Below are 24,306 nucleotides of genomic sequence, written 5' to 3' on the forward strand. Positions count from 1 at the left end.
ACGGTATGCCTTGTCTGTACAGCCCGCAAGAAACAATACTTTTCACTGTATCCCCATACACAGGACAATAATAAATCAAATCAAATCCCACTTCTTCTCCCCTCTGTACTCTGTGAACAGTATGCCTTGTCTGTATAGTGCACAAGAAACAATACTTTTGACTGTATAATAATAACTGTGACAATAATAAATGAATTAAATGTAATTAAATTGAGTTGAATTAAATTAAATTGTTAAATTAAATGGATTTAATTCAATTTCATTCATTCCAACTAAGTTCCATCTGGGACATTGGGGAGGATTAATCATGGCAGCTCCAACTGCTCCAATCCTCACAACGCGGCCGAGCTTCCTGCCTGTACCAAAGATGGCCGCCGACCCCCCCCAATCCCCAAGACGCAGTGCGCATGCGGCCTTCACCCAGAGCACCCAGCCAAGACAGAACGTCACCGCCAGCAGTCAGGCAGTGCGCATGCTTCGCCTTGGGGGCGGGGAGGAGCCTGAAACACCGCCCCAACCCGGGGAAAGACCGAGCTGCGCCGGCGTTGCCCGTCTAAAAGATGGCCGATCCTCTAATTGTCACACAGTTTATGTGTTTGTTTTGTTTTTGCCAGGACCAGCCGCCATTTTAAGGGGGAAAAAAATGAAGCGGTGGCTGCCGGTCCGGGTTTGGGAGCTTGGAGGAGCGGCAGTGGGAGTCTGGGGGGAGGGGAAGAAGAAGAAGGATGAAGCTGCTGAGCAAATTGATTGACAGGGACAGCTCTGGGTGGGTGAGGGGAGGGGAGGGGAGGGGAGGGGAGGGGAGGGGAGGGGAGAGTCACCATGGCAACCCAGAAAGGGGTAGGGTCACCATGGCAACCCAGAGAGGGGGGAGGGTCACTATGGTAACCCAGAGGGGGGGAGGGTCACCATGGCAACCCAGAGAGGTGGGGGGGTCACCATGGTAACCCAGAGATGGGGGAGGGTCACCATGGTAACCCAGAGATGGGGGAGGGTCGCCATGGCAACCCAGAGGGGGGAGGGTCACCATGGTAACCCAGAGATGGGGGAGGGTCACCGTGGCAACCCAGATGGGGGGGGAGGGTCACCATGGCAACCCAGAGGCAGGGGAGGGTCACCCTGGCAATGTAGAGAGGGGGGAGGGGTAGTGCAGTTAACCGGTGGGGGGGAGGGGGGAGTAGCACGGTTAACCGGGGGAGGGGGTGGGGGGGGAGGGGAGTAGCACAGTTAACCGGGGGAGGGGGTGGGGGGGGGGGGTAGAACGGTTAACCGGGAGAGGGGGGAGGGGCCAGGGGGGAAGAGAGTGGGTAGCATGGTCAACTGGGGGGGGGGGGAGTAGGGGTCATGTGGTTAACTGGGGGGGGGCGGGGTGGTGGAGGAGGGGTAGCGTGGTTAACTGGGGGGAGGATGGGGTAGCGCGGTTAACCGGGGGGAGGATGGGGTAGCGCGGTTAACCGGGGGGAGGGGGTGGTGGTGCTGTTAACTGAAGGCTGATGTGTGTCTGGGGGTTTCGGTGGTGTGGGGGGGAGTTTGCAGGCGGTGGGTGCTCCCCATGTGTTTGCTGCCTCCCCCACCCCCCGCCCCCCGCCCTTGTCCTTCTGGGTGGGGGTGGGGGTGGGGGTGGTGGGTTTGGAAGGAGCCTTGGCGAGTCGCTGCGGTGTAGACGGTTCACACACGGGGCTGTCGCTGTGCGTGTCGGGTGCTGGGGGGGGGTGGGGTGGGGAGGGGGGGACAGAGAGTGTCGGAGCCCCTCTGACTGTCCATTCCCTCCCACAGGCAGATCACCCTGATGCCCGAGGAAGCTGAGGACATGTGGCACACCTACAACCTGGTGCAGGTGAAAGACAGTCTCCGGGCCTCAACCATCCGGTAAGAGAGGTTTCCAGCGTGGAAACAGGCCCTTCGGCCCAACTTCTCCATGCTGCCCCTTTCTTTTTAAACCCCTAAGCTAACCCCAATTGCCCGCATTTGCCCCCATATCCCTCTATACCCATCGTACCCATGGAACTGTCTAAATACTTTTTAAAATTGTCCCCGTCTCTACTACTGCCTCTGGCAGCTCGTTCCAGACACACACCACCCTCTGGGTGAAAGAATTGCCCCTCTGGACCCTCTCCCCTCTCACCTTAAACCTCTGCCCTCTAGTTTTAGACTCCCCTACCTTTGGGGAAAAGATATTGACTATCTCGCTGATCTGTGCCCCTCATTATTTTATAGACCTCTATAAGATCACCCCTCTACACTCCAGAGAAAAAAGTCCCAGTCTATCCAGCCTCTCCTTATAACTCAATCCATCAAGTCCCCGGTAACATCCTAGTAAATCTTTTCCTGGGGGGGTGGTGATGACGGTGGATGGCTTGGGAGGAGCCGGGAGGGAAGGAGTGGGTCTCATCCTCGCTCCTGTCTCTCACCAACACAGTCACAACTCCTATTTATCTACTCTCGATTTGATTTATTATTGTCACGTGTATGGGGATACAGTGAAAAGTATTGTTTCTTGCGCGTTATACAGACAAAGCATACCGTTCATAGAGAAGGAAAGGAGAGGGTGCAGAATGTAGTGTTACAGTCACAGCGAGGGTGTAGAGAAAGATCAGCTTAATGCGAGGTAGGTCCATTCAAAAGTCTGCCAGCAGCAGGGAAGAAGCTGTTCTTGAGTCGGTCGGTATGGGACCTCAGACTTTTGCATCTTTTTCCCCGACGGAAGAAGGTGGAAGAGAGAATGTCCGGGGTGTGTGTGGGGGGGGGGGTCCTTAATTATACCGGCTGCTTTTCCCCGAGGCAGCGGGAAGTGTAGACGGAGTCAATGGATGGGAGGCTGGTTTGTGTGATGTGATTGGGGCTACATTCACCACCCTTTTGTAGTTCCTTGCGGTCTTGGGCAGAGCAGGAGCCCAGACCAAGCTGTGATACATCCGGGAAAGGATGCTTTCTACGGGGCATCTGTAAAAGTTGGTGAGAGTCCGTAGCGGACATGCCAAATTTCCTTAGTCTTCTGAGAAAGTAGAGGCGTTGGTGGGGCTTTCTTAACTATAGTGTCGGCGTGGGGGGGGAACCAGGACAGGTTGTTGATCTTTTTCACTGTATCCCGATACACGTCACACTAATAAATCAAATCCTTTTCCTTCTCCCCTCTGTACTCTATGAACGGTATGCTTTGTCTGTGTAGTGCACAAGAAACAATACCTTTCACTGTATCCCAATACACGTGTCAGTAATAAATCAAACGGAGGACTTCGGCCCTACTCAGTTCTAGGCCAAGACACAGCCTGGGCCTCTCCTGACGTGCCAACCCTCAGCGCTTGTCCCTCCTTTGCAGGAAGGTGCAGTTGGAGTCATCGACGGGCAGTGTGGGCAGTAACAGGGTGAGGACCACCCTCACCATCAGTGTGGAGACCATTGACTTTGACGCTCAGGCTTGTATGCTGCGTGTGAAAGGGACAAATATTCAGGAGAATGAGTATGTGAAGGTGAGGAGATCGCTGTATGTACGGAATAACAGATTCCCGGGAGAGAGATACACACTGGAATCTAATCGAGGGGTTCAGGGGGGTTTATATATAGAATAACAGATACCCGGGAGTGAGTTACAGACTGGAATCTAATCGAGGGGTTCGGGGTGGTTTATATATAGAATAACAGATACCCGGGAGTGAGTTACAGACTGGAATCTAATCGAGGGGTTCGGGGTGGTTTATATATAGAATAACAGATACCCGGGAGAGAGATACAGACTGGAATCTAATCGAGGGGTTCGGGGTGGTTTATATATAGAATAACAGATACCCGGGAGTGAGTTACAGACTGGAATCTAATCGAGGGGTTCGGGGTGGTTTATATATAGAATAACAGATACCCGGGAGTGAGTTACAGACTGGAATCTAATCGAGGGGTTCGGGGTGGTTTATATACAGAATAACAGATACCCGGGAGTGAGTTACAGACTGGAATCTAATCGAGGGGTTCGGGGTGGTTTATATATAGAATAACAGATACCCGGGAGTGAGTTACAGACTGGAATCTAATCGAGGGGTTCGGGGTGGTTTATATACAGAATAACAGATACCCGGGAGTGAGTTACAGACTGGAATCTGATCGAGAGGTTTGGGGTGGTTTATATATAGAATAACAGATACCCGGGAGTGAGTTACAGACTGGAATCTAATCGAGGGGTTCGGGATGGTTTATATATAGAATAACAGATACCCGGGAGTGAGTTACAGACTGGAATCTAATCGAGGGGTTCGGGGTGGTTTATATACAGAATAACAGATACCCGGGAGTGAGTTACAGACTGGAATCTAATCGAGGGGTTCAGGGTGGTTTATATATAGAATAACAGATACCCGGGAGTGAGTTACAGACTGGAATCTAATCGAGGGGTTCGGGGTGGTTTATATATAGAATAACAGATACCCGGGAGTGAGTTACAGACTGGAATCTAATCGAGGGGTTCGGGGTGGTTTATATACAGAATAACAGATACCCGGGAGTGAGTTACAGACTGGAATCTAATCGAGGGCTTCGGGGTGGTTTATATATAGAATAACAGATACCCGGGAGTGAGTTACAGACTGGAATCTAATCGAGGCGTTCGGGGTGGTTTATATAGAGAATAACAGATACCCGGGAGTGAGTTACAGACTGGAATCTAATCGAGGGGTTCGGGGTGGTTTATATACAGAATAACAGCTCCCCGGGAGTGAGTTACAGACTGGAATCTAATCGGTGGGTTCGGGGTGGTTTATATACAGAATAACAGATACCCGGGAGTGAGTTACAGACTGGAATCTTATCGAGGGGTTCGGGGTGGTTTATATACAGAATAACAGATACCCGGGAGTGAGTTACAGACTGGAATCTAATCGAGGGGTTCGGGGTGGTTTATATACGGAATAACAGATACCCGGGAGTGAGTTACAGACTGGAATCTAAGCGAGGGGTTCGGGGTGGTTTATATACAGAATAACAGATACCCGGGAGTGAGTTACAGACTGGAATCTAATCGAGGGGTTCAGGGTGGTTTATATATAGAATAACAGATACCCGGGAGTGAGTTACAGACTGGAATCTAATCGAGGGGTTCGGGATGGTTTATATATAGAATAACAGATACCCGGGAGTGAGTTACAGACTGGAATCTAATCGAGGGGTTCGGGGTGGTTTATATATAGAATAACAGATACCCGGGAGTGAGTTACAGACTGGAATCTAATCGAGGGGTTCGGGGTGGTTTATATACAGAACAACAGCTCCCCGGGAGTGAGTTACAGACTGGAATCTAATCGGGGGGTTCGGGGGGGCTTATATACAGAATAACCGATACCCGGGAGTGAGTTACAGACTGGAATCTAATCGAGGGGTTCGGGGTGGTTTATATACAGAATAACAGATACCCGGGAGTGAGTTACAGACTGGAATCTAATCGAGGGGGTTTTGTCACAGTGGGAGTGACGCTCTCTCTCTCTCTCTCTCTCTCTGACAGATGGGTGCCTATCACACCATAGAGCTGGAATTAAACCGGAAGTTTACCCTCGCTAAGAAACAGTGGGACAGTGTGGTCCTTGAACGAATAGGTATGTGTCTTGTGAAGACTGGTATTCCCTCTCTCAGAACTCTCCCCAGGTCCTGTTAGCTCGGCTGGAGAGAAAGATCAGCTTCATATAAGATAGGTCCATTCAAAAGTCTGACAGCAGCAGGGAAGAAGCTGTTCTTGAGTCGGTCGGTACGGGACCTCAGACTTTTGTATCTTTTTCCCAACGGAAGAAGGTGGAAGAGAGAATGTCCGGGGTGTGTGGGGGACGTTCTTGATTATGCCGGCTGCTTTTCCCCGAGGCAGCGGGAAGTGTAGACGGAGTCAATGGATGGGAGGCTGGTTTGTGTGATGGGATTGGGGCTACATTCACCACCCTTTTGTAGTTCCTTGCGGTCTTGGGCAGAGCAGGAGTCCAGACCAAGCTGTGATACATCCGGAAAGGATGCTTTCTATGGGGCATCTGTAAAAGTTGAACGTAAGAACATAATAACATAAGAAATAGGAGCAGGAGTAGGCCAACTAGGCCTTCGAGCCTGCCCCGCCATTCAATAAGATCATGGCTGATCTGTCGTGGCTCAGTTCCACATTCCCGCCCTCTCCCCATAACCCTTAATCCCCTCTCTCATCAAAAACCCATCAACCCGCGTCTTAAAAATATTTAGCGAGGCAGCCTCCACCACTTCAACGGGCAGAGAATTCCAGAGATTCACCACCCTTTGAGTGAAGAAGTTCCTCCTCAACTCCGTTCTAAACCGCCCCCCCTTTATCTTGAGGCTGTGCCCCCTAGTCCTACTATCCTTTCTGAGCGGGAAGAGTCTCTCCACCTCTATCCTATCCATCCCGTTCATCATCTTATAAGAACATAAGAACATAAGAAATAGGAGCAGGAGTCGGCCATCTAGCCCTTCGAGCCTGCCCCGCCATTCAATAAGATCATGGCTGATCTGTCGTGGCTCAGTTCCACTTTCCCGCCCTCTCCCCATAACCCTTAATCCCTTCTCTTATCAAAAACCCATCAACCCGCTTCTTAAAAATATTTAGCGAGGCAGCCTCCACCACTTCAACGGGCAGAGAATTCCAGAGATTCACCACCCTTTGAGTGAAGAAGTTCCTCCTCAACTCCGTTCTAAACCGCCTCCCCTTTATCTTGAGGCTCTCCCCTCATTCTTCTAAACTCTAACGAGTACAAGCCTAATCTATTCAGCCTCTCCTCATAGCTCAACCCCCTCATCTCCTGAATCAGCCTAGTAAACCTCCTCTGCACTCCCTCCAAGGCTAAAATATCCTTGCGTAAGTATGGCACCCAAAACTGCACACAGTACTCCAGCTGCGGCCTCACCAATGCCCTATACAGCTGCAGCAAGACCTCCCTACTTTTATATTCAATCCCCCTCGCTATGAAGGCCAGCATCCCATTCGCCTTCCTGACCACCTGCTGCACCTGCAAGCTGGGTTTTTGCGACTCATGCACAAGGACCCCGAGGTCCCTCTGCACCGTCGCCTGCTGCAGTTTTTCGCCACGTAAGTAATAATCCTTCCTACCATTCTTCCTACCAAAGTGGACCACCTCGCACTTGCCAACATTAGTCACCATCTGCTGTGGTCTCCAGTGTGTGGTGTAGGTACACCCACAGCACTGTTAGGGAGGGAGTTCCAGGATTTCGACCCCAGTAACAGCGAAGGAACGGCTGATATATTTTGTGAGTGTGTGTGTCCTTGGTGGTGGAGGTGATGGGTTTGGCAGGTGCTGTGGAAGGAGCCTTGGCGAGTCGCTGAGGGGTATCTTGTAGACGGTACACACTCTGCGTGGGTGGTGGAGGGAGTGAGTGTCGAAGGTGGGGGTTAGTGTGTTGATCGAGCTGGGGGTGGGGGTAGTAGGGGCTGCTTTGTCCTGGATGGTGTCGAGCTTCTCGAGTGTTGTTGGGAGCCGCACCCATCCCAGGCGAGTGGAGAGCGTCCCATCACACTCCTGACTTGTGTCCTTGTGGATGGTGGGACAGGCTTTGGGAAGGGGGAGAGTCAGGAGGTGAGTTACTCTCCGCAGGATTCCCAGCCTCTGACCTGCTCTGGGAGACACAGTATTGATATGGCTGGGACCCAGTTCAATTTCTGTTCAATGGTAACCCCCAGGATGGTGATAGTTGGGCAGTGGGGGTGGGGGGGATTCAGCGATGGTCGTGCCATAGAATCCCTAGAGTACATAAAGAGGCCAGTCGGCCCATCGAGTCTGCACTGACCACAGTCCCACCCAGGCCCTACAATTCCCACTCATTAACAATATCAAATAGAATTTTAGTCACTCTGCCTAAATTACAACCTTGTTTGGGGTTTTCTGGAATATTCTGGGCCTTCTCTGTGGATCCTTCTGTCTGGAACTTCTGCCTTCTTTGGTACCTTTGCGATTGAGGTGAAGCTTTCTTTTAAGACATCCATGAGGCTGTCACACCGGCAGACGGCAGTTCCTTCCTCTGTTTGTTGCCCCACTGCCCTCTTCTCTTATCCCTGTGATAACCGATCAATATCCCCGACAACAGGACTGGCAGGTTGCCAACACCATCAGTTTCAAATTCAAAAGGTTCTTGGTATCTAAGTGCCTGATTTAAACTGACTGGCTGAATTCAACAGAAATACTTGTCTGAGGAACGCCGCTGCTCGGCCTTCGATACAAACGTTTCATTTTGGGATTACACCGTCTTTCTCGATGATTCTCCTGTCTGGGACGTCCTGTCTTCTTTGGTACCTTTGCCAGAGAGACGATGCTTTCTGTCAGCTGTTCTGCTGACTGATGGGGTTCACTTTCTCCCCTTATTGTCCCACTGCCCTCTTCTCTTATACCTGTGATGATGTACCTGTATCGACTCAACTGTGTAACGTCTCTCTCTCTCTGTGCCCCCAGAACAGGCGTGTGACCCCAGTCACAATGCAGACTTGGCAGCGGTGGTTATGCAGGAGGGACTGGCCCACATCTGCCTCGTCACGTCCAGTATGACCGTCCTGCGGGCCAAAGTGGAGACCACCATCCCCCGGAAACGCAAGGGCAGCTGCACCCAACACGACAAGGTACAGGCGCACCGTGACACCCGGTCCCAGAGAGGGGGAAAGGACAGTGTATCTAACGCACTGTGACACCCAGTCCCAGAGAGAGGGGGAAAGGACAGTGTATCTAACGCACCGTGACACCCGGTCCCAGAGAGAGGGGGAAAGGACAGTGTATCTAACGCACTGTGACACCCGGTCCCAGAGAGAGGGGGAAAGGACAGTGTATCTAACGCACCGTGACACCCGGTCTCAGAGTGGGGGAAAGGACAGTGTATCTAACGCACTGTGATACCCGGTCCCAGAGAGAGGGAAAGGACAGTGTATCTAACGCACTGTGACACCCGGTCCCAGAGTGGGGGAAAGGACAGTGTATCTAACGCACTGTGACACCCGGTCCCAGAGTGGGGGAAAGGACAGTGTATCTAACGCACTGTGACACCCGGTCCCAGAGAGGGGGAAAGGACAGTGTATCTAACGCACTGTGACACCCGGTCCCAGAGAGGGGGAAAGGACAGTGTATCTAACGCACTGTGACACCCGGTCCCAGAGAGGGGGAAACGACAGTGTATCTAACGCACTGTGATACCCGGTCCCAGAGAGGGGGAAAGGACAGTGTATCTAACGCACTGTGACACCCGGTCCCAGAGTGGGGGAAAGGACAGTGTATCTAACGCACTGTGACACCCGGTCCCAGAGTGGGGGAAAGGACAGTGTATCTAACGCACTGTGACACCCGGTCCCAGAGTGGGGGAAAGGACAGTGTATCTAACGCACTGTGACACCCGGTCCCAGAGTGGGGGGAAAGGACAGTGTACCTCAGGGTTGTGGATGGAAATGGTGATGTTTTCTTTGTTCTATTTTGGATCTCAGGCTCTGGAAAAGTTTTACGAAGCGGTGATGCAGGGAATTATTCGACACATTAACTTTGACGGTAAGTGCCGTGTTTACAGAGCAGCGCTCAGAGTGTCCTCACCGTCCCCGTTGTGTGTGTGTGTCTGTGTGTGTGTGTGTCCATGTGTATGTGTCAGATTGTGTTGGTTCGCTCCTGTCTTCCTCGTGCCATCCCGCTCTCATTCCCCCCCCCCCCCGTTTCCCCCTCTCTCTCGTTCCCTCTCTCTGACAATCCCCTCGTGTCTGTCCCTCCGTCTCACCCTCCCTCTTCCTGCTGCACCCACTACCCGCCCCACCGCACTCTCTCGTTCACACTCTGTCTGCCACTCACTCTGTGGTTTGACAGATTCATAGCTCTCTCAATCTCTCGCTCTGTCTCACACCGGCTCGCGGACCCTCCCCGCTCCCTCCCTCCCAGTTCCTTCCACTTCCCTCCCCGCTCCCTCCCTCCTCCCCTTCACCCCTCCCCCTCTTGCGCCCCTCCCTCCTCCCTCTCCCCTCTCCCCTCCATCTCCACCCTCCCTTTTACCGCCCATTTCTCCCCCACCCTGCTCCACCCCCCTGCTCCCCCACCACTCCGTCTCCCCCCGCTTCCCCACAATCTCCCCCCATCTCCTCCCTCCCTCCGCTCCTCTCTCCCCCTGCCCCTCCCCCAGCCCCCCTCTCTCTCTGCCTCCCACCCCTCCTCGCCCCACCCCCAGCCCCTGCTCCCATCCCGTCCCCCTGCCTCCTCCCCGCCCCCCCCACCCTTCCCCCACATGCACTCTTTCTCCCACCCACTATGGGTGGCACGGTGGGTCAGCACTGCTGCCTCACAGTGCCAGGGACCCGGGTTCGATTCCCAGCTCAGGGTCACTGTCTGTGTGGAGTCTGCACGTTCTCCCCGTGTCTGCGTGGGTTTCCTCCGGGTGCTCCGGTTTCCTCCCGCAGTCCGAAAGACGTGCTGGTTAGGGGTGGATTGGGCCGTGCTAAATTACCCCTTGGTGTCAGAGTGACCGGCTAAGGTAAATACATGGGGTTCTGGGGATAGGGCCTGGGTGGAATTGTGGTCGGTGCCGATGGCCTCCTCCTGCACTGCTGGCATTCTATCATTTTCTCTTCACCTCTTACTCTCTGCTCTCACTCACTCCTCTCCCTATACCCCCTCTGTCAGTCTCTCCCACACTCCCCACTTCCTCCCTCTCTCGTTCTCTCTCTCTCCCTCTCTTTCTCCTGCTCTTCCCCTCTCTTTCTCTGACTCCCTCTCTCCATCCCTCTCCTCTCTGACTCTCTCCCCGTCTCTCCCCGCATGTTCCCTTCTCTCCCTCCCCCTCTGCCTCCCTCCCCCTCTGCCTCCCTCCCCCTCTGCCTCCCTCCCCCTCTGCCTCCCTCCCCCTCTGCCTCCCTCCCTCTCTGCCTCTCCCCCCCGTGCTGTCTAACTCTTCCCCCTCTCTCCCACACAGTGGTGAAGTGTGTCCTGGTGGCGAGCCCTGGTTTTGTGAAGGAACAGTTCTGTAATTACATGTTTGATCAGGCGGTAAAGATGGACATTAAACTCATCCTGGAGAATCGCTCCAAATTCCTGCAGGTCCACTCATCATCCGGACACAAGTACGCTCTCAAAGGTGAGAATCCCGTCACACCGAGAGACAGGAATCATCGTCAGGGGCGCAGAGTAATGAACAGGAAGGGGATTGGGATTGTGTACAGTGGGAGTGAACGGGAAGGGGATTGGGATTGTGTACAGTGGGAGTGAACGGGAAGGGGGATTGGGATTGTGTACAGTGGGAGTGAACGGGAAGGGGATCGGGATTGTGTACAGTGGGAGTGAACGGGAAGGGGATCGGGATTGTGTACAGTGGGAGTGAACGGGAAGGGGATTGGGATTGTGTACAGTGGGAGTGAACGGGAAGGGGATTGGGATTGTGTACAGTGGGAGTGAACGGGAAGGGGATTGGGATTGTGTACAGTGGGAGTGAACGGGAAGGGGATCGGGATTGTGTACAGTGGGAGTGAACGGGAAGGGGATCGGGATTGTGTACAGTGGGAGTGAACAGGAATGGGATCGGGATTGTGTACAGTGGGAGTGAACGGGAAGGGGATTGGGATTGTGTACAGTGGGAGTGAACGGGAAGGGGATTGGGATTGTGTACAGTGGGAGTGAACGGGAAGGGGGATTGGGATTGTGTACAGTGGGAGTGAACGGGAAGGGGATCGGGATTGTGTACAGTGGGAGTGAACGGGAAGGGGATTGGGATTGTGTACAGTGGGAGTGAACGGGAAGGGGGATTGGGATTGTGCACAGTGGGAGTGAACGGGAAGGGGATTGGGATTGTGTACAGTGGGAGTGAACGGGAAGGGGATTGGGATTGTGTACAGTGGGAGTGAACGGGAAGGGGATTGGGATTGTGTACAGTGGGAGTGAATGGGAAGGGGATTGGGATTGTGTACAGTGGGAGTGAACGGGAAGGGGGATTGGGATTGTGTACAGTGGGAGTGAACGGGAAGGGGATTGGGATTGTGTACAGTGGGAGTGAAGGGAAGGGGATTGGGATTGTGTACAGTGGGAGTGAATGGGAAGGGGATTGGGATTGTGTACAGTGGGAGTGAACGGGAAGGGGATTGGCCTGGCATAAAAATAGAGAAACAGATATAGAATAACAGATACCCGGGAGTGAGTTACAGACTGGAATCTAATCGAGGGGTTCGGGGTGGTTTATATATAGAATAACAGATACCCGGGGGTGAGTTACACACTGGAATCTAATCGAGGGGTTCGGGGTGGTTTATATATAGAATTACAGATATCCGGGAGTGAGTTACAGACTGGAATCTAATCAAGGGGTTCGGGGTGGTTTATATGTAGAATAACAGATACCCGGGAGTGAGTTACAGACTGGAATCTAATCGAGGGGTTCGGGGTGGTTTAAGAACATAAGAAATAGGAGCAGGAGTAGGCCATCTAGCCCTTCGAGCCTGCCCCGCCTTTCAATAAGATCATGGCTGATCTGTCGTGGCTCAGTTCCACATTCCCGCCCTCTCCCCATAACCCTTAATCCCCTCTCTTATCAAAAACCCATCAACCCGCTTCTTAAAAATATTTGGCGAGGCAGCCTCCACCACTTCAACGGGCAGAGAATTCCAGAGATTTACCACCCTTTGAGTGAAGAAGTTCCTCCTCAACTCCGTTCTAAACCGCCCCCCCTGTATCTTGAGGCTGTGCCCCCTAGTCCTACTGTCTTTTTTGAGCGGGAAGAGTCTCTCCACCTCTATCCTATCCATCCCATTCATCATCTTATACGTCTCAGTGAGATCTCCCCTCATTCTTCTAAACTCTAACGAGTACAAGCCTAGTTTATTCAGCCTCACCTCATAGCTCCACCCCCTCAACTCCGGCATCAGCCTAGTAAACGTCCTCTGCACTCCCTCCAAGGCCAAAATATCTTTGCGCAGGTCCGGCGCCCAAAACTGCATACAGTACTCCAGCTGCGGCCTCACCAATGCCCTATACAGCTGCAGCAAGACCTCCCTACTTTTATATTCAATCCCCCTCGCTATAAAGGCCAGCATCCCATTCGCCTTCCTGACCACCTGCTGCACCTGCAAGCTGGGTTTTTGCGACTCATGCACAAGGACCCTGAGGTCCCTCTGCACCGTCGCCTGCTGCAGTTTTTCGCCACGTAAGTAATAGTCCTTCCTACCATTATTCCTACCAAAGTGGACCACCTCACACTTGCCAACATTAAATTCCATTTGCCAGTTCCTGGCCCATTCGCCCAGCCGATCTAGATCCTTCTGCAGACTCTCCACACCCTCCGCACAATTTGCCTTTCCCCCAATCTTGGTGTCATCAGCAAATTTTGACACCCTACACTCGGTTCCCTCCTCCAGATCATCTATATAAATGGTAAATAGCTGAGGCCCCAGCACCGACCCCTGGGGCACTCCACTAGTCACCAACCGCCAATCCGAATAGCACCCATTGACCCCAACTCTCTGCCTCCTATTTGACAACCAATCCTCTATCCACGCTAACACCCTACCCCGAGGACTTCCTGTGGGGATGTGGCCCATCAGTCAATACCTTTACAACAGAAACTGAAAGCTTTGGCTCTTATTTAAAAACACAGACGCAGTTTGGGTTGGGCAGGGGAGCAGCTCTCACTCACTGGGATCTCAGCACCAGCTCGCTCGCTTCGGAGCTGTTAGCGAGGGGAGGGGAGAGTGAGAATAACCCCAGCCAGCAGCCCCCAGGTACAGAGCTCCCATTAACCCCTCCACCCACCAGTGTCACTGTCCCCTGATGGACAAGTGTCTGTCCTCACTCGATCGCAAGGGGATTGTGTACAGTGGGAGTGAACGGGAAGGGGATTGGGATTGTGTACAGTGGGAGTGAACGGGAAGGGGATTGGGATTGTGTACAGTGGGAGTGAACGGGAAGGGGATTGGGACTGTGTACAGTGGGACTGAACGGGAAGGGAATTGGGATTGTGTACAGTGGGAGTGAACGGGAAGGGGATTGGGATTGTGTACAGTGGGAGAGAACGGGAAGGGGATTGGGATTGTGTACACTGGGAGTGAACGGGAAGGGGATTGGGATTGTGTACAGTGGGAGTGAACGGGAAGGGGATTGGGATTGTGTACACTGGGAGTGAACGGGAAGGGGATCGGGATTGTGTACAGTGGGAGTGAACGGGAAGGGGATCGGGATTGTGTACAGTGGGAGTGAACGGGAAGGGGATCGGGATTGTGTACAGTGGGAGTGAACGGGAAGGGGATTGGGATTGTGTACAGTGGGAGTGAACGGGAAGGGGATCGGGATTGTGTACAGTGGGAGTGAACGGGAAGGGGGTCGGGATTGTGTACAGTGGGAGTGAACGGGAAGGGGGATTGGGATTGTGTACAGTGGGAGTGAACGGGAAGGGGATCGGGATTGTGTAGAGTGGGAGTGAACGGGAAGGGGATCGGGATTGTGTACAGTGGGAGTGAACGGGAAGGGGATCGGGATTGTGTACAGTGGGAGTGAACGGGAAGGGGATCGGGATTGTGTACAGTGGGAGTGAACGGGAAGGGGATCGGGATTGTGTACAGTGGGAGTGAACGGGAAGGGGATCGGGATTGTGTACAGTGGGAGTGAACGGGAAGGGGATCGGGATTGTGTACAGTGGGAGTGAACGGGAAGGGGATCGGGATTGTGTACAGTGGGAGTGAACGGGAAGGGGATCGGGATTGTGTACAGTGGGAGTGAACGGGAAGGGGATCGGGATTGTGTACAGTGGGAGTGAACGGGAAGGGGATCGGGATTGTGTACAGTGGGAGTGAACGGGAAGGGGATCGGGATTGTGTACAGTGGGAGTGAACGGGAAGGGGATCGGGATTGTGTACAGTGGGAGTGAACGCGAAGGGGATCGGGATTGTGTACAGTGGGAGTGAACGGGAAGGGGATCGGGATTGTGTACAGTGGGAGTGAACGGGAAGGGGATCGGGATTGTGTACAGTGGGAGTGAACGGGAAGGGGATCGGGATTGTGTACAGTGGGAGTGAACGGGAAGGGGATTGGTCTGGCATAAAAATAGAGAAACAGATACAGAATAACAGATACCCGGGAGTGAGTTACAGACTGCAGTCTAATCGAGGGGTTCGGGGTGGTTTATATATAGAATAACAGATACCTGGGAGTGAGTTACAGACTGGAATCTAATCGAGGGGTTCGGGGTGGTTTATACATAGAATAACAGATACCTGGGAGTGAGTTACATACTGGAATCTAATCGAGGGGTTCGGGGTGGTTTCTGTATAGAATAACAGATACCCGGGAGTGAGTTACAGACTGAATCTAATCGAGGGGTTCGGGGTGGTTTATTTATAGAATAACAGATACCCGGGAGTGAGTTACGGACTGGAATCTAATCGAGGGGTTCAGGGTGGTTTATATACAGAATAACAGATACCCGGGGGTGAGTTACAGACTGGAATCTAATCGAGGGGTTCGGGGTGGTTTATATATAGAATTACAGATATCCGGGAGTGAGTTACAGACTGGAATCTAATCAAGGGGTTCGGGGTGGTTTATATGTAGAATAACAGATACCCGGGAGTGAGTTACAGACTGGAATCTAATCGAGGGGTTCGGGGTGGTTTAAGAACATAAGAACATAAGAAATAGGAGCAGGAGTAGGCCATCTAGCCCTTCGAGCCTGCCCCGCCATTCAATAAGATCATGGCTGATCTGTCGTGGCTCAGTTCCACTTTCCCGCCCTCTCCCCATAACCCTTAATCCCCTCTCTTATCAAGAACCCGTCAACCCGCTTCTTAAAAATATTTGGCGAGGCAGCCTCCACCACTTCAACGGGCAGAGAATTCCAGAGATTTACCACCCTTTGAGTGAAGAAGTTCCTCCTCAACTCCGTTCTAAACCGCCCCCCCCTGTATCTTGAGGCTGTGCCCCCTAGTCCTACTGTCTTTTTTGAGCGGGAAGAGTCTCTCCACCTCTATCCTATCCATCCCATTCATCATCTTATACGTCTCAGTGAGATCTCCCCTCATTCTTCTAAACTCTAACGAGTACAAGCCTAGTTTATTCAGCCTCACCTCATAGCTCCACCCCCTCAACTCCGGCATCAGCCTAGTAAACGTCCTCTGCACTCCCTCCAAGGCCAAAATATCTTTGCGCAGGTCCGGCGCCCAAAACTGCATACAGTACTCCAGCTGCGGCCTCACCAATGCCCTATACAGCTGCAGCAAGACCTCCCTACTTTTATATTCAATCCCCCTCGCTATAAAGGCCAGCATCCCATTCGCCTTCCTGACCACCTGCTGCACCTGCAAGCTGGGTTTTTGCGACTCATGCACAAGGACCCTGAGGTCCCTCTGCACCGTCGCCTGCTTCAGTTTTTCGCCACGTAAGTAATAGTCCTTCCTACCATTCTTCCTACCAAAGTGGACCACCTCACACTTGCCAACATTAAATTCCATTTGCCATTTCCTGGCCCATTCGCCCAGCCGATCTAGATCCTTCTGCAGACTCTCCACACCCTCCGCACAATTTGCCTTTCCCCCAATCTTGGTGTCATCAGCAAATTTTGACACCCTACACTCGGTTCCCTCCTCCAGATCATCTATATAAATGGTAAATAGCTGAGGCCCCAGCACCGACCCCTGGGGCACTCCACTAGTCACCAACCGCCAATCCGAATAGCACCCATTGACCCCCACTCTCTGCCTCCTATTTGACAACCAATCCTCTATCCACGCTAACACCCTACCCCCAGGACTTCCTGTGGGGATGTGGCCCATCAGTCAATACCTTTACAACAGAAACTGAAAGCTTTGGCTCTTATTTAAAAACACAGACGCAGTTTGGGTTGGGCAGGGGAGCAGCTCTCACTCACTGGGATCTCAGCACCAGCTCGCTCGCTTCGGAGCTGTTAGCGAGGGGAGGGGAGAGTGAGAATAACCCCAGCCAGCAGCCCCCAGGTACAGAGCTCCCATTAACCCCTCCACCCACCAGTGTCACTGTCCCCTGATGGACAAGTGTCTGTCCTCACTCGATCGCAAGGGGATTGTGTACAGTGGGAGTGAACGGGAAGGGGATTGGGATTGTGTACAGTGGGAGAGAACGGGAAGGGGATTGGGATTGTGTACAGTGGGAGTGAACGGGAAGGGGATTGGGACTGTGTACAGTGGGAGTGAACGGGAAGGGGATTGGGATTGTGTACAGTGGGAGTGAACGGGAAGGGGATTGGGATTGTGTACAGTGGGAGTGAACGGGAAGGGGATTGGGATTGTGTACAGTGGGAGTGAACGGGAAGGGGATCGGGATTGTGTACACTGGGAGTGAACGGGAAGGGGATTGGGATTGTGTACAGTGGGAGTGAACGGGAAGGGGATTGGGATTGTGTACAGTGGGAGTGAACGGGAAGGGGATCGGGATTGTGTACACTGGGAGTGAACGGGAAGGGGATTGGGATTGTGTACAGTGGGAGAGAACGGGAAGGGGGATCGGGATTGTGTACAGTGGGAGTGAACGGGAAGGGGATAGGGATTGTGTACAGTGGGAGTGAACGGGAAGGGGATCGGGATTGTGTACACTGGGAGTGAACGGGAAGGGGATTGGGATTGTGTACAGTGGGAGAGAACGGGAAGGGGGATCGGGATTGTGTACAGTGGGAGTGAACGGGAAGGGGATTGGGATTGTGTACAGTGGGAGTGAACGGGAAGGGGATTGGGATTGTGTACAGTGGGAGTGAACGGGAAGGGGATTGGGATTGTGTACAGTGGGAGAGAACGGGAAGGGGATTGGGATTGTGTACACTGGGAGTGAACGGGAAGGGGATTGGGATTGTGTACAGTGGGAGTGAACGGGAAGGGGATCGGGATTGTGTACAGTGGGAGTGAACGGGAAGGGGATCGGGATTGTGTACAGTGGGAGTGAACGGGAAGGGGATCGGGATTGTGTACAGTGGGAGTGAACGGGAAGGGGATCGGGATTGTGTACAGTGGGAGTGAACGGGAAGGGGATGGGGATTGTGTACAGTGGGAGTGAACGGGAAGGGGATCGGGATTGTGTACAGTGGGAGTGAACGGGAAGGGGGTCGGGATTGTGTACAGTGGGAGTGAACGGGAAGGGGGATTGGGATTGTGTACAGTGGGAGTGAACGGGAAGGGGATTGGGATTGTGTAGAGTGGGAGTGAACGGGAAGGGGATTGGGATTGTGTACAGTGGGAGTGAACGGGAAGGGAATCGGCATTGTGTACAGTGGGAGTGAACGGGAAGGGGATTGGGATTGTGTACAGTGGGAGTGAACGGGAAGGGGATCGGCATTGTGTACAGTGGGAGTGAACGGGAAGGGGATTGGGATTGTGTACAGTGGGAGTGAACGGGAAGGGGATCGGGATTGTGTACAGTGGGAGTGAACGGGAAGGGGATCGGGATTGTGTACAGTGGGAGTGAACGGAAAGGGGATCGGGATTGTGTACAGTGGGAGTGAACGGGAAGGGGATCGGGATTGTGTACAGTGGGAGTGAACGGGAAGGGGATCGGGATTGTGTACAGTGGGAGTGAACGGGAAGGGGATCGGGATTGTGTACAGTGGGAGTGAACGGGAAGGGGATCGGGATTGTGTACAGTGGGAGTGAACGGGAAGGGGATTGGGATTGTGTACAGTGGGAGTGAACGGGAAGGGGATTGGGACTGTGTACAGTGGGAGTGAACGGGAAGGGAATTGGGATTGTGTACAGTGGGAGTGAACGGGAAGGGGATTGGGATTGTGTACAGTGGGAGAGAACGGGAAGGGGATTGGGATTGTGTACACTGGGAGTGAACGGGAAGGGGATTGGGATTGTGTACAGTGGGAGTGAACGGGAAGGGGATCGGGATTGTGTACAGTGGGAGTGAACGGGAAGGGGATCGGGATTGTGTACAGTGGGAGTGAACGGGAAGGGGATCGGGATTGTGTACAGTGGGAGTGAACGGGAAGGGGATCGGGATTGTGTACAGTGGGAGTGAACGGGAAGGGGATCGGGATTGTGTACAGTGGGAGTGAACGGGAAGGGGATCGGGATTGTGTACAGTGGGAGTGAACGGGAAGGGGGTTGGGATTGTGTACAGTGGGAGTGAACGGGAAGGGGATTGGGATTGTGTACAGTGGGAGTGAACGGGAAGGGGATTGGGATTGTGTAGATTGGGAGTGAACGGGAAGGGGATTGGGATTGTGTACAGTGGGAGTGAACGGGAAGGGGATCGGGATTGTGTACAGTGGGAGTGAACGGGAAGGGGATCGGGATTGTGTACAGTGGGAGTGAACGGGAAGGGGATCGGGATTGTGTACAGTGGGAGTGAACGGGAAGGGGATCGGGATTGTGTACAGTGGGAGTGAACGGGAAGGGGATCGGGATTGTGTACAGTGGGAGTGAACGGGAAGGGGATCGGGATTGTGTACAGTGGGAGTGAACGGGAAGGGGATCGGGATTGTGTACAGTGGGAGTGAACGGGAAGGGGATTGGTCTGGCATAAAAATAGAGAAACAGATACAGAATAACAGATACCCGGGAGTGAGTTACAGACTGCAGTCTAATCGAGGGGTTCGGGGTGGTTTATATGTAGAATAACAGATACCCGGGAGTGAGTTACAGACTGGAATCTAATCGAGGGGTTCGGGGTGGTTTATACATAGAATAACAGATACCTGGGAGTGAGTTACATACTGGAATCTAATCGAGGGGTTCGGGGTGGTTTCTGTATAGAATAACAGATACCCGGGAGTGCGTTACAGACTGAATCTTATCGAGGGGTTCGGGGTGGTTTATATATAGAATAACAGATACCCGGGAGTGAGTTACGGACTGGAATCTAATCGAGGGGTTCAGGGTGGTTTATATACAGAATAACAGATACCCGGGGGTGAGTTACAGACTGGAATCTAATCGAGGGGTTCGGGGTGGTTTATATATAGAATTACAGATATCCGGGAGTGAGTTACAGACTGGAATCTAATCAAGGGGTTCGGGGTGGTTTATATGTAGAATAACAGATACCCGGGAGTGAGTTACAGACTGGAATCTAATCGAGGGGTTCGGGGTGGTTTAAGAACATAAGAACATAAGAAATAGGAGCAGGAGTAGGCCATCTAGCCCTTCGAGCCTGCCCCGCCTTTCAATAAGATCATGGCTGATCTGTCGTGGCTCAGTTCCACTTTCCCGCCCTCTCCCCATAACCCTTAATCCCCTCTCTTATCAAGAACCCGTCAACCCGCTTCTTAAAAATATTTGGCGAGGCAGCCTCCACCACTTCAACGGGCAGAGAATTCCAGAGATTTACCACCCTTTGAGTGAAGAAGTTCCTCCTCAACTCCGTTCTAAACCGCCCCCCCTGTATCTTGAGGCTGTGCCCCCTAGTCCTACTGTCTTTTTTGAGCGGGAAGAGTCTCTCCACCTCTATCCTATCCATCCCATTCATCATCTTATACGTCTCAGTGAGATCTCCCCTCATTCTTCTAAACTCTAACGAGTACAAGCCTAGTTTATTCAGCCTCACCTCATAGCTCCACCCCCTCAACTCCGGCATCAGCCTAGTAAACCTCCTCTGCACTCCCTCCAAGGCCAAAATATCTTTGCGCAGGTCCGGCGCCCAAAACTGCATACAGTACTCCAGCTGCGGCCTCACCAATGCCCTATACAGCTGCAGCAAGACCTCCCTACTTTTATATTCAATCCCCCTCGCTATAAAGGCCAGCATCCCATTCGCCTTCCTGACCACCTGCTGCACCTGCAAGCTGGGTTTTTGCGACTCATGCACAAGGACCCTGAGGTCCCTCTGCACCGTCGCCTGCTGCAGTTTTTCGCCACGTAAGTAATAGTCCTTCCTACCATTCTTCCTACCAAAGTGGACCACCTCACACTTGCCAACATTAAATTCCATTTGCCATTTCCTGGCCCATTCGCCCAGCCGATCTAGATCCTTCTGCAGACTCTCCACACCCTCCGCACAATTTGCCTTTCCCCCAATCTTGGTGTCATCAGCAAATTTTGACACCCTACACTCGGTTCCCTCCTCCAGATCATCTATATAAATGGTAAATAGCTGAGGCCCCAGCACCGACCCCTGGGGCACTCCACTAGTCACCAACCGCCAATCCGAATAGCACCCATTGACCCCCACTCTCTGCCTCCTATTTGACAACCAATCCTCTATCCACGCTAACACCCTACCCCCAGGACTTCCTGTGGGAATTGGCCTATCAGTCAATACCTTTACAACAGAAACTGAAAGCTTTGGCTCTTATTTAAAAACACAGACGCAGTTTGGGTTGGGCAGGGGAGCAGCTCTCACTCACTGGGATCTCAGCACCAGCTCGCTCGCTTCGGAGCTGTTAGCCAGGGGAGGGGAGAGTGAGAATAACCCCAGCCAGCAACTCCCAGGTACAGAGCTCCCATTAACCCCTCCACCCACCAGTGTCACTGTCCCCTGATGGACAAGTGCCTGTCCTCACTCGATCGCAAGGGGATTGTGTACACTGGGAGTGAACGGGAAGGGGATTGGGATTGTGTACAGTGGGAGTGAACGGGAAGGGGATTGGGATTGTGTACACTGGGAGTGAACGGGAAGGGGATTGGGATTGTGTACAGTGGGAGTGAACGGGAAGGGGATTGGGATTGTGTACAGTGGGAGTGAACGGGAAGGGAATTGGGATTGTGTACAGTGGGAGTGAACGGGAAGGGGATTGGGATTGTGTACAGTGGGAGTGAACAGGAAGGGGATTGGGATTGTGTACACTGGGAGTGAATGGGAAGGGGATCGGGATTGTGTACAGTGGGAGTGAACGGGAAGGGAATCGGGATTGTGTACAGTGGGAGTGAACGGGAAGGGGATTGGGATTGTGTACAGTGGGAGTGAACGGGAAGGGAATCGGGATTGTGTACAGTGGGAGTGAACGGGAAGGGGATCGGGATTGTGTACAGTGGGAGTGAACGGGAAGGGGATCGGGATTGTGTACAGTGGGAGTGAACGGGAAGGGGATCGGGATTGTGTACAGTGGGAGTGAACGGGAAGGGGATCGGGATTGTGTACAGTGGGAGTGAACGGGAAGGGGATCGGGATTGTGTACAGTGGGAGTGAACGGGAAGGGGATCGGGATTGTGTACAGTGGGAGTGAACGGGAAGGGGATCGGGATTGTGTACAGTGGGAGTGAACGGGAAGGGGATCGGGATTGTGTACAGTGGGAGTGAACGGGAAGGGGATCGGGATTGTGTACAGTGGGAGTGAACGGGAAGGGGATCGGGATTGTGTACAGTGGGAGCAAACGGGAAGGGGATTGGGATTCTGCACAGTGGGAGTGAACGGGAAGGGGATCGGGATTGTGTACAGTGGGAGTGAACGGGAAGGGGATCGGGATTGTGTACAGTGGGAGTGAACGGGAAGGGGATTGGTCTGGCATAAAAATAGAGAAACAGGTACAGAATAACAGATACCCGGGAGTGAGATACACACTGGAATCTAATCGAGGGGTTCGGGGTGGTTTATATATAGAATAACAGATACCCAGGAGTGAGTTGCAGACTGGAATCTAATCGAGGGGTTCGGGGTGGTTTATATATAGAATAACAGATACCCGGGAGTGAGTTACAGACTGGAATCTAATCGAGGAGTTCGGGCTGGTTTATATAGAATAACAGATACCCGGGAGTGAGTTACAGACTGGAATCTAATCGAGGGGTTCGGGGTGGTTTATATATAGAATAACAGATACCCCGGGAGTGAGTTACAGACTGGAATCTAATCGAGGGGTTCGGAGTGGTTTATATATAGAATAACAGATACCCGGGAGTGAGTTACAAACTGGAATCTAATCGAGGGGTTCGGGGTGGTTTATATATAGAATAACAGATACCCCGGGAGTGAGTTACAGACTGGAATCTAATCGAGGGGTTCGGGGTGGTTTATATATAGAATAACAGATACCCGGGAGTGAGTTGCAGTCTGGAATCTAATCGAGGGGTTCGGGGTGGTTTATATATAGAATAACAGATGCCCGGGAGTGAGTTACAGACTGGAATCTAATCGAGGGGTTCGGGGTGGTTTATATATAGAATAACAGATGCCCGGGAGTGAGTTACAGACTGGAATCTGATCGAGGGGTTCGGGGTGTGTTATATATAGAATAACAGATACCTTGGGGTGAGTTACAGACTGGAATCTAATCGAGGGGTTCGGGGTGGTTTATATATAGAATAACAGATACCTTGGGGTGAGTTACAGACTGGAATCTAATCGAGGGGTTCGGGGTGGTTTATATATAGAATAACAGATACCCGGGAGTGAGTTACAGACTGGAATCTAATCGAGGGGTTCAGGGTGGTTTATATACAGAATAACAGATATCCGGGAGTGAGTTACAGACTGGAATCTAATCGAGGGGTTCGGGGTGGTTTATATATAGAATAACAGATACCCGGGGGTGAGTTACAGACTGGAATCTAATCGAGGGGTTCGGGGTGGTTTATATATAGAATAACAGATACCCGGGAGTGAGTTACAGACTGGAATCTAATCGAGGGGTTCGGGGTGGTTTATATATAGAATAACAGATACCCGGGAGTGAGTTACAGACTGGAATCTAATCGAGGGGTTCGGGGTGGTTTATATATAGAATAACAGATACCCGGGAGTGAGTTACAGACTGGAATCTATTCGAGGGGTTCAGGGTGGTTTATATATAGAATAACAGATACCCGGGAGTGAGTTACAGACTGGAATCTAATCGAGGGGTTCGGGGTGGTTTATGTATAGAATAACAGATACCCGGGAGTGAGTTACAGACTGGAATCTAATCGAGGGGTTCGGGGTGGTTTTTATATAGAATAACAGATACCCGGGAGTGAGTTACAGACTGGAATCTAATCGAGAGATTCGGGGTGGTTTATATATAGAATAACAAATACCCGGGACTGAGTTACAGACTGGAATCTAATCGAGGGGTTCGGGGTGGTTTATATATAGAATAACAGATGCCCGGGAGTGAGTTACAGACTGGAATCTAATCGAGGGGTTCGGAGTGGTTTATATATAGAATAACAGATACCCGGGAGTGAGTTACAGACTGGAATCTAATCGAGGGGTTCGGGGTGGTTTATATATAGAATAACAGATACCCGGGAGTGAGTTAGATTGTGAAATGTCTCCTTTGCTCTGTCTCACAGATCGATGTTGGAAACATTATGGAGCATCCGCTGCTTCTTGTTGGAAACTCCAATGGGAGTCTGGAACTGAACCAGGCTGCCCTTGAGACGCTGCGTGCCTTCGATTTGCCCATGGTAGTTGTAGCTGTGACGGGTCCTACACGGAGTGGGAAGTCCTACTTCC

General features: G+C 52.3%; 1 protein-coding gene across 1 annotated transcript; it reads left to right on the forward strand.

Annotated features, from left to right (window-relative positions):
- Positions 1–672: 672 nt before the first annotated feature.
- On the forward strand, positions 673–24,306 carry LOC145339017 (protein pelota homolog). The gene is made up of 8 exons (XM_080183442.1): positions 673–766; positions 1,777–1,869; positions 3,320–3,470; positions 5,486–5,576; positions 8,433–8,596; positions 9,446–9,506; positions 10,909–11,070; positions 24,144–24,306. Exons 1-8 carry the CDS (start codon positions 726–728, stop codon positions 24,227–24,229), a joined length of 849 nt encoding a protein of 282 aa, XP_080039568.1. The 5' UTR covers positions 673–725; the 3' UTR covers positions 24,230–24,306.

This window comes from Carcharhinus amblyrhynchos, unplaced genomic scaffold (assembly GCF_965287045.1).
Source record: "Carcharhinus amblyrhynchos unplaced genomic scaffold, sCarAmb.v2.hapA chromosome_289, whole genome shotgun sequence".
NCBI lineage: Eukaryota > Metazoa > Chordata > Chondrichthyes > Carcharhiniformes > Carcharhinidae > Carcharhinus > Carcharhinus amblyrhynchos.